The 16,733-nt window shown below is 45.3% G+C and overlaps 1 protein-coding gene across 1 annotated transcript in view; it reads right to left on the reverse strand.

The window, feature by feature from the left end:
* SCIMP (SLP adaptor and CSK interacting membrane protein) overlaps positions 1–15,619 on the reverse strand; it is a 28,409-nt gene extending 12,790 nt beyond the window's left edge. The window contains 4 exon segments of the mRNA XM_022596131.3: positions 826–899; positions 3,701–3,764; positions 5,758–5,881; positions 14,763–15,619. Of these exon segments, the coding sequence (XP_022451839.2) occupies positions 826–899; positions 3,701–3,764; positions 5,758–5,875 (256 nt within the window). The 5' untranslated portion in view covers positions 5,876–5,881; positions 14,763–15,619.
* Between the last annotated feature and the right edge of the window lie 1,114 nt (positions 15,620–16,733).

The raw sequence follows: 16,733 nt of genomic DNA on the forward strand, positions 1-16,733 counted from the left end.
ATTATAATGGAGGACATAGATAATGAACAAATGAAGGATAACTAAATAAGCCCATTTAGGATTATTGCCATAAGCCTCATAAGGAGAATTAAAAGGATTTCTTTATATAGGATGGTCAGGAATGGCCTCTCTGAGGTGGTGACATTTGAACTGACACCTGAAAGGTGTGGTAAAGTCAGCTCTGTATACAGCTTAAGGAAGAACACTCCAGTCAAGGGAACCAGGCAGAGTTTTTCTGATAGGATATCTGAGAGGCCCAGTGTTCCTTTATACCCATGCTGCAGGCTGGAATTTGAATATGAACTCACACATTGAATACTGGAAGCATTGGTACTTATTCTGCCCCCTTAAAACTCAGTTCATCTCTTTAAAACAGGTTGCTGCCATCTGCAAATTCCAGTGTTATAGACTGAATGTGTGTGTCCCCACAAAATTCATATGGTGAAGCTCTAACCACCAGTGTGGTTGTATTTAGAGATGGGGCCTCTAAGGAAGTAATTAAGGTTAAATAAGGTCATAAGGGTGTGGCCCTGATCCAATAGTATTAGTGTCCTTATAAGAAGAGACACCAGAGAGCTCTCTCCCCTCCATGTGAGGACACAGGGAGAAGGCAGCCATCTGCAAGCCTGGAAGAGTCCTCACCAGAAACCAGATTGGCTGGCACCTTGATCTTGGACTTCTAGCCTCCAGAACTGTGAGAAAATTACTGTTGTTTAAGCCACATTGTCCATGTTATTGTTTTATGGGCAGCCCAAGCTGACTAAACACCAAGATAAATTTATTATTCTACCCTGAATGAGACTGTTATCAGCAAAATACACTCACAGGCAACTTCTGGAGAAAGCACACCCCTGGGTGGCAGAGGGGGTAATTGAACTGAGAATTGATTGGTAACATTCCTGGAAGAGAGGAAGAAGAGGAGTCAGTGTTTGGTTTGATCACGCCTACTGATTTAAAAGAAGGAAAGTGGATAGAGTTGAACATTCAAATCTTGGTCCCTGAAAACTGGAAGCATTTCCTTCCCTTTCTAGGTCTTGTATCCCATTTGTAACTGGCACTCTAAAGAAACCATTTCCTTTAGCCCAGGGACCAGCTGGATTTGAGGGAAGGGAGTTGAAGTACTATAACTTAGAGCTCATCTTCCTGTGTTCATCTGAGCTGGATTAGAAGGGGGAGGTAAGCACCAGGTGTATTTTGATTTGAAAAACAAATGTACTCCTAACGCTAAATGTACACACACCATGTGACAGCAATACTGGGTATATATCCTGCTGACCACCAAAAGATACGTTATAGAATGTTCATCGCAGCGTTATTCATAACAGCCCCAAACTGCACGCTACCCAAATGCCCATCAGCAGTAGAATGGATAAATTCATCATGGTTCACTCCCACAGTGGAATACTCTATGGCAATAAGAATGAGCAATCTAGGGCTTCCCTGGTGGCGCAGTGGTTGAGAGTCCGCCTGCCGATGCAGGGGACACGGGTTCGTGCCCCGGTCCGGGAAGATCCCACATGCCGTGGCACGGCTGGGCCCGTGAGCCATGGCCGCTGAGCTTGCGCGTCCGGAGCCTGTGCTCCGCGACAGGAGAGGCCACAGCAGTGAGAGGCCCGCGTACCGCAAAAAAAAAAAAAAAAAAGGAACAATCTACGACTACACACAATGAATCTCACAAAAAAAGGCTGAGCAGAAGAAGCTAAACACCAACAACACATACTGTCTAATTCCATGTATATGAAGCATAAAAAACAAGGAAAAACGAGCCTATACTATTTCAGGTAGTGGTTATCCTTGGGGTTTAATGGCTGAAAGGGAATATATGGGGCTGAGGAGCTGGTAATTTTGTTTCTTGACCTGGGTGTCACCTACCGGCTCTGTTCAGTTTGTGGAAATTCATTGAGTTGTACCCTTACCATGTGTACTTTTCTGTTTATATTATACTTCAGTAAGAAGTTTTAGTAAAAAGATAGATTCCAAGAAAGCTTCCTTACCCAGACCCCCCATCCCCTCTGTGTACTCTGATTTCCAAACTGGTACTAGATTCTTCTGAGCTGAGTTTTGGCCTCCTGTATGTGCTTAAGTCCCCTGGAATGCAGAAGCGTTGCTGGGGTGAGTGGAGAAGGGGACATGTGGCTAGAGCGCCATCAGTGACCTCACTCCACCCCTCCGTGGCTCTTCCCGGGAGAGGAGGGACATTTACCCGACTTGGGGAGAAATCTAGCTTCTCCCACTTTCTCCTCTAGAGCCGGCCTGACTGCCTAAAGTATATATTCTGCTTGAGTCTTTGCCATTCAGAGAAAGGGCCCTGCCCTGTAGGGGAGACCTGAGGCTGTCCAGGGCTGCCTATGTACCATGCAGGAAAGTTTGCCTGGTTTTGAATTAGGAAGCAAACTTGGCCATGGAGAAGAGCCACATTCTGCAATGTCAGTTTTATCCTCAATAAAGGCAATACTTTTGTTACCTAACTGCAGGATACATTTGTCTGACTCCTCAAGGGGATCAGAATTGGAGGGGAAGAGATCTATTATTTGCTGAATCCCTTGAGCCCCAACGAAAGTCACTTTAGAATGACTTTATATTTTTGTTTTTCAATTTATTTGTATTTTTAAGAAACATTATTTATTTATTTTAATTTTTACTTAAAAAATTTTTTGGCCACACCATGTGGCTTGCAGGATCTTAGTTCCCTGACCAGAGATTGAATCCAGGCCCTCGGCAGTGAAAGCGCAGAGTCCCAACCACTGGACCGCCATCGAATTCCCTGTGCCTACGTTTTACAGAAAGGACTGGCCCTTGACCAGCTTCTGGGAGATAATTCTAAACCCTTGGAATATCCTGCCTGTTAAGAGTGTCTTTGTATTAAGGGGCCTTGGGCTAGCCAGATAGTTTATGCTAACAATGTGACTGATGGTGAATGCCTGCTGTGTTTGCCAGGGGCCCTGTGTCTTTCTGTATCAGTTTGGCCTCAGGAGACTGAATTAGCTAAAGTAGGTCATGCAGGCGCTCCTTGCCTTTGTGACTTGCCCTGATTAAAAACCCTAGAAACCAAGGCTTGGGTGAGCTTCTCTGGTTGGCAATGCTTCACACATGCTGTCGCACATCAGTGTTGGGAGAATTAAGTGCAGTCTGTGTGATTCCCCTGGAAGAGGACAACTGCCCTGGACTCCACCTTATGTGCCTTTTCCTTTGCTGAGTTTAATCAGTATCCTTTCGCTGTGATAACCTATAACCTTTTCTGGGTCCTGTGAGTCCTTCTAGCAAATAATCCAGCCTAAAGTTGGTCTTGGGGACCCCCCCCCGACAGAGATAGCAATCACAAAGCCTCAAAGATATCGGAAAATACAAAAGTAACGCGAATGGCATATTTTTATTCAGCACAATAGCTTTTAGAAGACTCTACTTGTAGTCCAGCTAAAGAAAAGAAGGGTAAACCTAACCATGAGCGGTGGGCCCAGAACACAGCGCCCAACCTGTGACCTCTATCAAACTAGACGAGACTTGGGAGGACTTGGAGAGCAGAGAGAGCCAGGTGGTGCCCTGCACCCCCAAAGCACTGAGGTCTCTCCCCTTACAGTGGGGAGAGTTGGCAGACACGATATTTCCCTGGAATTTAAGGCACACGTTCTTAGCACGGGCGCAAGAATGGAAGTGAACAGGTGGTTCTTGAAATTAAAAAGAAGTGTTCCCCCCCACTTACTCATACATCGTTTCTTCATCTCTCTGCTTTTGTTTCAAGGGCTTGGCAATTTCGCATTTCTTGCCTAAGGAAACAAATAAGCATATTCATTTAGGAAGAATTATCAAAAGTTGTGATTTTTAGAGTTTAGAAGAGATCAGAGACCCGGCAGGTTCAGGACATGTGGGAGAAGAACCATCCAGAGCAAACAGACTTAGGGACACAGAGCTCATAAGTGATAGAGCCAGAATTTTTTTTTATAGATGTAGTTACGTTTTGTTTTATTTTATTTTATTTTGGCTGCGCTGGGTCTTTGTTGCTGCATGCGGGCTTTCTCTAGTTGCGACAAGGGGGAGCTACTCTTTGTTGTAGTGCGTGGGCTTCTCTTCGTGGTGGCTTCTCTTTTGGCAGAGCACAGGCTCTAGGCGCGCAGGCTTCAGTAGTTGCAGCATGTGGGCTCAGTAGTTGTGGCTCGTGGGCTTAGTTGCCCACAGCATGTGGGATCTTCCCGGAACAGGGATCAAACCCGTGTCCCCTGCAATGGCAGGTGGATTCTTAACCACTGGACCACCAGGGAAGTCCTAGAGCCAGAATTTTACCCAGGCCGTCTGACCACAGAGTCTAGGCACTATCCATTGTAGGCTGTGCCTGTTTCCTCATTGCCTAGTACTATAGCTACCTAGCACATAGCTGGCATTCAGAAATACTAGTTGAGTGAATAGCCAAAAGTATGGTTGGGAGGAAATGAGATAAAGAATGGGAAAAGCAGTTTGTAAACTGTGATATGCTGGACATGTAAGTTATTATTAATTATAACCTGCTTGTTAATAGGAGTGGGTCAAGTTAAAAGAGAATAGGTAAAGATTTTGTTCAGGATCATATTTTTGTCCATATCTAAAAATGAAATGTTTAAAAAATGTATAGAGAACAATAGGGGCTAGAATACACTTTTTGTATTAAAAAAGACTAATTACCATCAAGGGGTGGAGGGGAAAGGACATTGAACAGGCAGCCCAGTGAACCTGCGTTCTGGTTCCAACTCTGCTACCAATTCCTAGGAGACCTCAACCAAGGATCTGCCTGTCTCTGAGCCTTAATTTTCTTATCTCTAAAAAGAGATTGAGAAGAATGACAAAAAGTTTTCACTTCTTGAACAGCCCTGACCTTTCAGCACTGGTTCCGCAGGATTCTGAGGCTGTGCCCAGATGCAATGGGAGGACAGTGCCTTGATCATGGAGGGGTGCCTGCCCAGGTTGCCCCAGGGCAAGATGGCTGTACCTCTCAGTGTATTTACCATCCCCAGGTATACTCCAGGCCTAGGTCATTATGTAAAGGGATAGGATCTCAAGAAAACACACCATTGAATCAAGGGTTTCATGTTTCTGGAGATGAATGGTAAAGTAGAAACCCACTTGTAGATCATCTAAAGTTACATTTATCCTCCAATAAGCTGCTTATTTATGTCCAAGAATGCTAAGAACCTCTATCCGAGTCAGATGTAATACCAGAAAATTCAGAGTATGGTCTTAGAGTAGGCAATCATAGTGGTCAAACATGTTGATCATGGAATGAATCCATTTTTCATGCCTCAAGACATTTTTTAGACCACTTTATTGGGGAATGATTGCCATACAAAAAGCTGTACGTATTTCATGTATGCAACATGTATACAACTTGACGTGTTTGGAATCAAGACAGTTTTTGACATTCCATGGACTTGTACTCCCTTTCAAGTCCCAGAGGTAGGATGCTGTGATTGGCAGCCACACTGAAGAGAGATAGCATTAGTGCACAGTGTGCCCTGAAACAGATTCTGCTTTCCCCCAAACCGATGGAGCTGGAAGAGTTCTTGGAGATTAGGTAACCTCCCTCCCTTCACTATGCAGAGGGGGAAACTGAGGCCCAGAGACACAAATTAGTGGCAGGGCTAGGACTCAAACCCAGAATGCATGATGCTAAATCCAGAGTTCAGCCTATACAGGCCCAGAACTAATCTTTTGCCCTGAAGAAGTCCTAATACGCTGATAACCACCTCTCCCCTCCCCTACCTCCACCTGCCCAAATGAGATGGTCATTACCTTGTCTAAACAGACACCTACAGACACAGAACAGGAAGATGCTCAGGCCCACGCAGACAAAGATGATGGCCACAGCCAAGATGATCCAGAAATTGTTCCTCCACCAATCCATTGCCATGGGATCCTGAGAAGAATGGAGAGAGAGGAATGAGGCATGAGTGAAAGGCTTCCTGGGGTGGTGGGGGCAGTTATCTCCCATGTTGTGCAGATGCATCTGCTTAGGGGCCAGGCAGGCACTGGTTCACAGTCAAACCCCGTGGATTAGCAGCTGGGAGACCTCAGGCAAGTGACTTAACCTTCTCCAAGCCTCAGTGTCCTCATCTGAAACATGGGAGTGATATTGTCTACTACCTTGCAGGGAATTTACGAAGATTAGAGGTAAGACATGTACTTATTAGTTACTCTAGAAACTGCAGACATATTCACTGTTCTTTCTTATACTGTTAAACATGCAGCAGGAAGGGAAATGCCATTTAAAGCAATAGCTCTCTGCAGCTGTTTTTATATTGAAGGGGCAACATAGACTTAATTCATAAAAGGGGAGATAGAATTTTGAGAGCTTTTTTGTTTTTTGAGGTGGGGGTTAGAAAAATAACCTTGATGGGTCTCTTTGAGTGAGGCACGGTCAGAGGGAGAAGGTAAAGATGCAAAGCAAACTGAATTAGTAACAGGAACTTGGGGGCTAAAGCCTGACTGACTAGAGAGGAGGAGAGTCTGGGAAGAGGGTCAGAGCAGAGGGAGAGGTCACGAAGAGAGTAGGTCTTAAATGTTCTCCCCACAAGAAAGAAAGAGTAGTTGTGTGATGTGATGGAGGTGTTGGCTATAACACTATGGGGGTAATCATTATACAATATGTAAGTGTATCAAATCAACAGGTAGTACGCCTTCAAGTTATGCAATGTTATATGTCAGTTGGAGGTGTTAGCTAACACTATGGGGGTAATCATTATACAGCATGTAAGTGTATCAAATCAACAGGTAGTACACCTTTAAGTTATGCAATGTTATGTGTCAATTACATCTCAATAAAGCTAGGAAAAAAAAAAGAAGAGAGCAGAAAGTTGGAGCATCAGTAGAAAGTCCCCTTGGTGGAAAATGACCCATGCGTTTGTCGGAAAGTTACATCTAATATTCAGTCTTCAATTGTTGCCTGTAAAATGCTGTGCTGTGATTGTCTTTTCCCATCAAATCTTCAATAAAATTGGACAACAGAAGCTTGTATGAACAGAACCTGGGGAGAAATGACATGTGTGCAGTGGTTTTTCAAGCCACGGGTCACACACGGGCAAGTAGAACAGCAGCTGCCAGGCTCCAAGTGACGGTGGGGAGCAGGCTGCAGGATAGACTCCCAGGAGTGACCTCCAGGAATTCAGGGAGATCTGGGGGCGGGGCTGGGCTCTGCTCATCTGTGGAATGGACACTTTGCTAGTTCATGTGGATGTTAAAATAAAAATGATTCTTGGGGCTTCCCTGGTGGTGCAGTGGTTAAGAATCCGCCTGCCAATGCAGGGGACATGGGTTCGAGCCCTGGTCCGGGAAGATCCCGCGTGCCGCGGAACAACTAAGCTCGTGTGCCACAACTACTGAGCCTGCGCTCTAGGGACCGTGAGCCACAACTACTGAGCCCACGAGCCACAACTACTGAAGCCCGGGCACCTAGAGCCCGTGCTCCGCAACAGGAGAAGCCACTGCAATGAGAAGCCCGCGCACCGCAACAAAGAGCAGCCCCCACTCGCCGCAACTAGAGAAAGCCCGTGCATAGCAACGAAGACCCAACACAGACAAAAAAAAAAAAAAAAGATTCTTGAGGCCTGGGAGATATCCAGACATGTCCTGGTTAAATGAGAATCACCTTCCTGTGTCACCATTTAGCCAATGGAAACTCACCCATGCATGTTCATGTACTGCCATTTCTGATTCATGCTTTTGAGCTATTATTAACAACATCAGTGGGGATCCAGGCAGGGGGCCAAGGAACAGGGGCCAAATTAGGCTGCTGCTAAAGCCATTATTACTACAAAGACCTAATGACTTGGCTTACTATTTAAACATGTGTTTGTATTCCTGGCATAGTGTTTTCATTTATTAAGTTGTTATATAACGATTTGGATTTTTAGTTGCAAACATCATTTCTTTTGTGAAGGTTTGGCTTGATCAATATAATGTTCTTTGGCTATTCAGAAAGTTATATGTGGCAAACCAATCACGTGTAACTAGTACTCTTCTATAAACATGATTCTGCAGCTTACTTTTTTGTTCAACATTATGTTTTTGTCATTTATTGATGTTGGTAGACGTGCTGGGGATTCACTCTTAAGGGACTGAAGTGTCATCTACTGGGGGTATCACCCCCACAAAGCATGCACTCAGCAGATGTTTTCTTGTAGATCACCTTCTCAGGGTGCACAAAAGAAAGGAAGAGAGGAAGAAGACCAAAGGGAAAAAGGGAGACCGTGGAGAATGGAACCTTGGCTCTCAGCACGGGCCTGTGAAATTTGGTTGTGCAGAGCCCAGTGTGGTCAAAGGGCACTGGACTTAAGAAGATGCCACATATCAGAAGGCAACCTCTTTGTTCTTCAAACCTAAATTGGAATCTCATCTTCTTTAGCTCTAGGGAACCAGTTAGATAAATAGATACATAGAGGGCTTCCCTGGTGGCGCAGTGGGTGAGAGTCTGCCTGCCGATGCAGGGGACACAGGTTCGTGCCCCGGTCCGGGAAGATCCCATGTGCCGCGGAGCGCCTGGGCCCGTGAGCCATGGCTGCTGGGCCTGCGCGTCCGGAGCCTGTGCTCTGCAATGGGAGAGGCCACAGCAGTGAGAGGCCCGCGTACCACAAAAAAAAAAAAAAAAAAAAAAAAAAAGATACATAGATACATGGAATGATGGATAGTTGGATGGATGGATGGATGGATAGATAGACAGATGGACAGAAATTTCTTCCCTCCATTTTCTCCTTATCTTATTTATTTATTTTTATTGAACTATAGTTGATTTATAATACTGTGTTAGTTTCAGGTATACAGCAAAGTGATTCAGTTATATATATATACATACATTCTTTTTCATATTCTTTTCCATTATAGGCTATTAGAAGATGTTGAATATAGTTCCCTGTGCTATACAGTAAATCCTTGTTGTTTATCTACTTTATATATAGTAGTATGTATCTGTTAATCCCATACTTCTAATTTATCCCTCTCCTCCTTCCCCTTTGGTAGCCATAAGTTTGTTTTCTATGTCTGTGAGTTTGTTTTTGTTTTGTAAATAAGTTCATTTGTATTATTTTTTTAGATTCCGCATATAAGTGATATCATATAATATTTGTCTTTCTCTGTATGACTTCCTTCACTCAGTATGATAATCTCTAGGTCCATTCATGTTGCTGCAAATGGTGATATTTCATTCATTTTTATGGCTGAGTAATATTCCATTGTGTATATATATCACATCATCTTTATCTATTCATCTGTTGATGGACACTCATTCTCTTTTCTCTTATTTAAATGTCTCCTCGTTCTTCGTCTAATTTTCCCCTCATATTTTCTATCTCTTCGTCTTTTTCTTATACTCCCTCATATTTTCTATCTCTTCGTCTTTTTCTTTTACTCTTGAAGGATTTCTCCAACAAGAAACATAAACATACTCTTTAGAGCTATAGAAACCAGACATAGAGTTAAAAGCTGTGCACCTGAAGAGTATGACTGGACGGGAGGAGGGAAGTGGGAGACCAGGCAGCTGTGACTTTTCACTATAAACCCTCTGAATTCCTTGATTTTTTTAACTTTTGCATTTACTTTGATAACATTGAAAAAAGGGCCAGTTAACCATATAGCGTAGCTTCCCATTGTTCAGATTTCAAGTTCAAAGAAATTTTATTCTCATCAGATTCTTGGGGAAGAAAGAGGAGGTAGGATGATGTCAAAAAGTGAAGCAATGGGTCACTTTTCAGAACTATGCAGAATGGTAAGCATTCTGCAGTTTTTTTCTTACAAATCGAATGGATTTGAATTGCCATCAGGTGTTTCGCAAGTGTTCGGTGCGCCAAGCATTCTGCAAGAGCTTTCTCATTGCTCACCTCATTTCATCCTCACCACCATAGCCTTTTCTAGACAGGGGCCTGAGACAGAGGTGAAATGACCTGCCCCAGGTAGGAGGGAGGGCAGAACGCTTTCTCTCTGTGTCACAGGGCCTTCCCCTGTTGATGTTAGTCATGATGCCTCCAAATCATCAAGGAAAGGCCAAATGGTGGTCAAGATACCTTACTTTGAAAAAAGCACTGATGTGGTAGTGATATGGTGGGGTGAGGGCCCAAGGGATTCCCTAGAATGAATGATCAGGGCCCACAGCTGAGAATGAAAGTCCCAAGTTCCCCACAATCTACGATCAGAGAAATAGCACTCTTCCCCATGGACTGCTGACAGAGGCCTTTTCAACAGAACCAAGAAGAGCTTGTCTTCTTGGAAGAATGCAGCTGAGAGAGGGGGCCCACGAGAACCACATCCTGTTCCCAGTTAGATGTTCTCTGGACTACCAGGCTAGTTTAATAGCCAGGGTGTCCACAGAGAGGGGACAAGAGCTCTGGGGAGAGATGGCAGGGAGTACAGCCAGTGGGGAGTGTGTCACAGCTGCATGGTCAAGTTCAGGTCCTGTAAAGGTATGGAAGCTGAATCCCACCTGTGTTGCCAGGCCTGGAGTAGATAAGGTTGTGGGGTGCAGAGCTCCTGAGAGCTACTGAAGCATGGGGCAAAGAGGTGTTTGCGTGAGAGGATGCTGGCAGCCAGCCCAAAGATTCAGCTGAGTCTCTCAAGGGACCACAAGGGACCTCTCAAGGGCCAGTGGTTGAGTCTCCACCCAACACCACAAACTTGATCGGCAGCAATGGTCCAGTGAGGGGAGACTTCCTGGGGAAAACTGTCTATCCCCGTCTTTCCTCTTCAATCTCATACCAGGGAAGTAGATGCGGGGAAGCTAAGGAGCTGAGACAGCCCTCACTCCTCTCTCTACTCCCCTCCTTGGGCAAAGGGGGGAGCTTTGAGTCAAAGATAAGAGGGAAGTTTTCATTTTTATTTATTTGGCTGCACTGGGTCCTAGCTATGGCACGTGGGCACTTAGCTGCAGCATGTGGGATCTAGTTCCCTGACCAGGGATCGAACCTGGGCCCCCTGCATTGGGAGCGTGGAGTCTTAACTGCTGGACCATTGGGAAGTCCCAAGACGGAAGATTTTAAATGAGCATGACTAAATTTTTAAATGAGTCTGCTTAGTAATCAAAAGTAACTTAAAAGTTTTGGAATTGGACTGAAACGTCACTGGGGGAGGCGGGATCGCAGGCAGCAGTGGTCATTAGAAACAAAATGTATTTGTTTGCTATGGCTGCTCTAACAAATTACCACAGATGCAGTGGCTTAAAACAACAGGAAAGTATTATCTTATAGCTCTGGAGGACAGAAGGCCAGCATGATGCCACTGGGCTAAAATTAAACTATGGGCAGGGTTGGGTCCCTCCTGGAGGCTCCACTAGAGAAGCCGTTTCCTTGCTCGTTTCAGCTTCTGGAGGCCACTTGTGTTTCTTGGCTAATGGCCCCTGCCTCCATATTCAAAGCCAGCAATGTTGCATCTCTCTAACAGTTCTCCCCTGGCCACATGTGACCTCCCCTTGCCTCCTTCTCCCACTTACAAGAACTCTTGTGATTACATTAGGCTCACCTGGATAATCCAGGATCATCACCCCATCTCCAGGTCAGCTGATTAGCAACCTCAATTGCACTTACAACCTTAGTTCCCCTTTGCCATGTAAACATGTGACATATTCACAGGTTGCAGGAATTGGGATGTGGACATCTTGGGGTGAGTGGGGCACCACACGAACCACTTCATCCTCATATGGCAATAAGATTCTAGTTAAAGTTGTTCCATGGGTTTATACATTTTAAAATTTCTTTTTTTTTTGCCTTCTACTGATGTCTCCAGAAGGAAAAAAGGTCAGTGATAATTCTGCCATCTTTGACCAGAAGTCCACCACAGAGCGCCCGTTGTTGCTGACCCAGTGAAGAAGCAGTGGAGACCTGCCACAAGGCTAGGGACAGACAGGGGTCTCTTATGAAAAGAAACATTTATCAGCTTGGTGTCAGCCTGGCAGAGTAAAAAGAGCACAAACTTTGGCATCAGACAGAGCTGAGCTACAATCTTAGATTAGTCAATCTAGACTTAGACTAGTCTAGTTAACTAGACTAGTTAAATCGAGTCTTAGACTAGCTGTGTTGCCTTTAGCAAATTGCTTAATCTCTCTGAATTCTCTCTTTTTATCTGTAAAATGGGGGTAATAAGAACACCCCCAGCTCTTGCCCTGGGGTCTGACACACCAAGGCCCTTGACAGCTAATAACTAAAAGCAGCTCCCATAGTTCTCTTACTCTTCCTTCTTCCATTTATGGCGTCCACCAGATGCTCCCCAAGTTGACAAGACTGAGGTCAGGCCCTGCAGCTCCCTGACCTCCTCCCGGCAGCCAGGACACCTCACCTGTACTGTGGACTCAGGTCCTCACCCTCCCATGGCCTGGGACCTGCTGACCTATGGTTCAGGGCTGGACCAGCTCTGGCCACGCTCCCCCCTCAAAAAAAGTCTGAGGTCATATGAAGGTTCTCAAGGCCGGACTTGGACTCAGAGATAAGGCAGGGCCCTGTGAGCCAGAGTGGGGGCCCATGGTACAATATAGACCAGAAGAGGGTAGGATCCAGTGTGGCCCCAGAGCTGGGGCAGGAACTTGAGGAACATTGGAAGTTCCCAACCTGCGGCCTGGCCATTGGGATTTTGTTTGTTTGTTTTAGTAAAGTTCTCCAGATGATTCTAATGGGAGGCCAATGTTGAGAACCAGTGACATACATGTTATCATTTAATCCTTATTATAACCTGGTGTTGCGGGGTGTTCTTATCACCCCCATTTTACCATAACAGAACTGAAAGCAGAGCCCTCGGTCAAGAAATTCCAATATTGGCAAGACCTCAGCTTTTAGCTGTGACTTATTCCAAACCATAAGAACCTCAATATGAAAATGCATTTTAGAAAAGTAATGCACATTATGTGCTACTTTACCATGAGTTCAACCACTCTATAAGGCAGGTCATAATTATAATCCCATTTTACAGATAAGAGAATAGAAACTTAGAAGAGCTTGATTAACTTGCCTAAGGTTGCAGATCTAGTAAGTGGAAAAATCAGAAGCCAAACCCAGGGCCCTAAGTTGTGACCACCAAGCCAGACCTTTGGGAAATGTATTAAAATGCAGATACCAGAGTCCTATGTCCCTACTCTATCTACTCCCAGTTCTGATTTGTAGGTCTGTTGTGGGACTCGGGAATCAGCATTGTTAACAAACACTCCAATTGGTTCTCAGACCTCGGGGAGGAACACAGCATCCAGCCAGCCTGCAGAGCCCCCAGCTGGGGCAGGTGAGGAAGCTGGAGGCTTGTTCCCTGCAACATTCATAGGCAGTAGCAACAGCAGTCGAGTAGAATGAAAGCACTGAAAAAGACTCCTTGGGCTTCCCTGGTGGTGCAGTGGTCAAGAATCTGCCTGCCAATGCAGGGGACACGGGTTCGACCCCTGGTCTGGGAAGATCCCACATGCCGCGGAGCAACTAAGCCCCTGCGCCACAACTACTGAGCCTGAGCTCTATAGCCCGCGAGCCACAACTACTGAGGCTGCATGCCACAACTACTGAAGCCCATGTGCCTAAAGCCCATGCTCCACAACAAGAGAAGCCACCACAATGAGAAGCCCGTGCACCAAAACAAAGAGTAGCCCCCGCTCGCCGCAACCAGAGGAGAGCCCGCAGGTAGCAATGAAGACCCAATGCAGCCAAAAATTAAATAAATTAATTTAAAAAAAAAAAGACTCCTTGAACCCAAAGACCTCCCCTGTTTGCTTGTCACAGTGATGATGGAATTCCATCATTAAGTCACTCTCTTCAGAGCAAAGTTCCACACTACCTCCTCTCCCCACTTCCCATTTGCCTGGGTGTGCCAGACACCGAGGAAGAGGAACTGATTTTTGCTAGGGTATGAATGACTTCAGTGGAGCCTCAGGATTTCCCCAGGGCGCTGGCAGGAGCAGGGGCATCCTAGAATCCTATCCAGAGTCCTTAGAGGATAGTCATAACCGAATATGACATAGGAATGAAGTTCCTGCCGGACTAACAAGACCCAGGAAGACCCTGTTGTCTGGCCATAGTCCTCCCTGCTTGTCGGGCCCCTCCCTGCTTCACAGATGCTCCCCACTCCAGAGCTAGTGTCCTGCACTCTCTCCCCCGCTTTCTCCTCAATCATCCTGTCCTCATGACAGACTCTGCATCTCATTCCCTCCTCTGATAACAGCTTAAAGGGAGCTCTGGTCAGCCTGATGAAAGCCCAGAAGGCAAGGGAAGCCTGAATTTCAAGAAGGGAGGAAAGTGAGCTTGTTTGTTTAAAATGCAGAGAGTCAGTGTTTATATACTATGAAGGTGTCAGGAAAGAGGACAAAATGAGATACAGGGATAGAAGAGAGAGCAGGAGCTACCTTCAGGGGCCCAGATGGAAGAATCCACTTTTAAAAGGGAGCAAGGAAAAAAAAAAAAAAAAAAAAAAAAAGGGAGCAAGGGTGGAGAGAGGGCTGTGCTGCTCAGGGGAACCAGACTGGGTTGGGGGTCAGGAAGCTGAAAGCTCATACCCGAAAGCTCCCATTCTCTCTGAATTAGGAAGAGTCAACAGGCGGGGTGCCGGGTTGGGGGAGGGGCAGACATCCCTGCCTCCCCGCAATATGTTATGATCAATATGCTAAATGCATTTTTCCTCCATCTGAGCCTGCCTACTCTTACTGTAACAGCTGTCTGTTGGCTTATTTGATGTTCATTGTCTGTCTCCCACACTGGCCTGTGAGCTCCAGGAGAGCAAGGGCCTGGCTGCTTCCTTTTCCACTCTTTCTAGTGCCTAGAACATCACCTGGAGCGCAGTAGGCGCACCATACGTACCTGAGAAAAGGAGTTCAGCCTCTCTTCTATACGACTGAATGACTGATGCCCCGGCCTCTTCCCCTCTTTCCTCCACCGTTGGCAGACTTCCCCTCTAATGATGCAGAGCAGTAGGCGGTTTGGATCCAGGGTCTGAAATTCGAGTACTGGGCATCCTGATTCTAAAGCACCTCACCTGGACACGCGACCTTGGGCAGGCTCCCTGCTCTCCTCCTGCCTTTGGCTGTGGGCGTCAAGCAGCTGGCTGGGAAGCAGAGGCCAGGCAGACGTTGCAGGGTGGAGTGACAGCTTCCTTCTTCTCTCTGCTTGTCCTCCAGTAGCCTAAGGCACTCGATTCTGGGTAGTGTCAGGGTAGGAGAGCAGGCTAAAAGCAAACCACCCCCCCAGCTCTGACTCTCACTTCCCCAAAAGGCATTTCCGGGGACTCAGTGACAGAAATCACATTCACTGTCCATCACAGGGAATTCTGGAGACTTTGGGTTAAGAATCCGCCTGCCAATGTGGGGAACATGAGTTCAATCGCTGGCCCAGGAAGATCCCACATGCTGCGAGCAACTAATCCCGTGCACCACAACTACTGAGCCCACATGCCACAACTACTGAGCCTGTGTGCCACAACTACTGAGGCTGCATGCCATAACTACTGAAGCCCGTGTGCCTAGGGCCTGTTCTCTGCAACAAGAGAAGCCACCGCAATGAGAAGCCTGAGCACTGCCACGAAGAGTAGCCCCCACTCGCCACAACTAGAGAAAGCCCGCACACAGCAACGAAGACCCAACACAGCCAAAAAGAAAAAAAAAACCAAAAACCAAAAACATGTTTCTCAAAATGTTTTTAGGACACGCAATGCACTCCAACTAACATGTTCTCACCTATACTAGCCCATTTCATGAGAAAAAGTCCTGAGTGTAAACCCCTCAATTTATTTCAAAATGGTCATGCCCTGTGTATTAAAAAACTCGAGTTTTTCTCATGAAAAAGAAATGATCTGAAATAGCCATGAGTTCCAAAAGGTGTGGGTAGAATGCATGTGTTGGGGGTGAATTAGAATTTCAGAAAGTTGGAGTTGGAAGAAGTCTCTGTGGGAAGAGGCAGACCTGTAAACAGCTTAGCAGGAAGATGGGGAGACCTGAATATGAATCCAGCTCCTCACTCCCTGCCATTAAGGGCTTCGTGGACTTGGACACAAATCCCTCTGCCCGAGGCCTGCACTGTCAAAGACAGCAGCCACTGGCCCTGTGAGGCTATTCCACTGAGCACTGGCTAGATGGCTAGTCGAGGCCAGGATGTGCTATAAGTGTGAAATACACACTGGTAAAAAACAATAAAAAAAATAAAGAAAATAAAAAATTTTTTTAAAAATTTTAAAAAATTAAAAATAAATAATATAAATAAATAAAAGAAATACACACTGGATTTCAAATATTTGGTACAGAAAGAAGAACATAAAAGATCTTACTAATAAAGAACCTGCTGTATAAAAAAATAAATAAAATTATTTTTAAAATCTCATTAATAAATGCTTATCTCAATTACATGTTGAAATGATAATATTTTGGATATAGTGGGTTAAGCAAAATGTATTATTAAAATTAATTTCAGCTTCCCCCCCTTTCTAATTTTTCCTCCCAGTTGAAAATCCCCCACTTGACCCTCCTGCTCACGCTCAAATTCTTAGGGTTACCATCTGGGCATTACTATACTTACTGGTGTCAGCTCAAACATTGTAACACTGTGTAAAAACAGAATGGAATTCCACAGCAGAATGGATAAATAAGCTGGTATAGTCATACAATGAAATGCTACCCAGAAATTTAAAAAAATGAATTCCTGATACACACAGCAGCATAGATGAATCCTGACAACATTACAGTAAGTGAAAGAAGCCACATTTGAAAGAGTACAACCTGTATGAGTCTCTGTGTATGAAGTTCAAGAACAGACTAAACTACTGATAGAAATCAGAATAGT

Source organism: Delphinapterus leucas, chromosome 19, assembly GCF_059928025.1.
Source record: "Delphinapterus leucas isolate spDelLeu-1000000601 "Yukka" chromosome 19, BTC_Dleu_Yukka2, whole genome shotgun sequence".
NCBI classification, from domain to species: domain Eukaryota; kingdom Metazoa; phylum Chordata; class Mammalia; order Artiodactyla; family Monodontidae; genus Delphinapterus; species Delphinapterus leucas.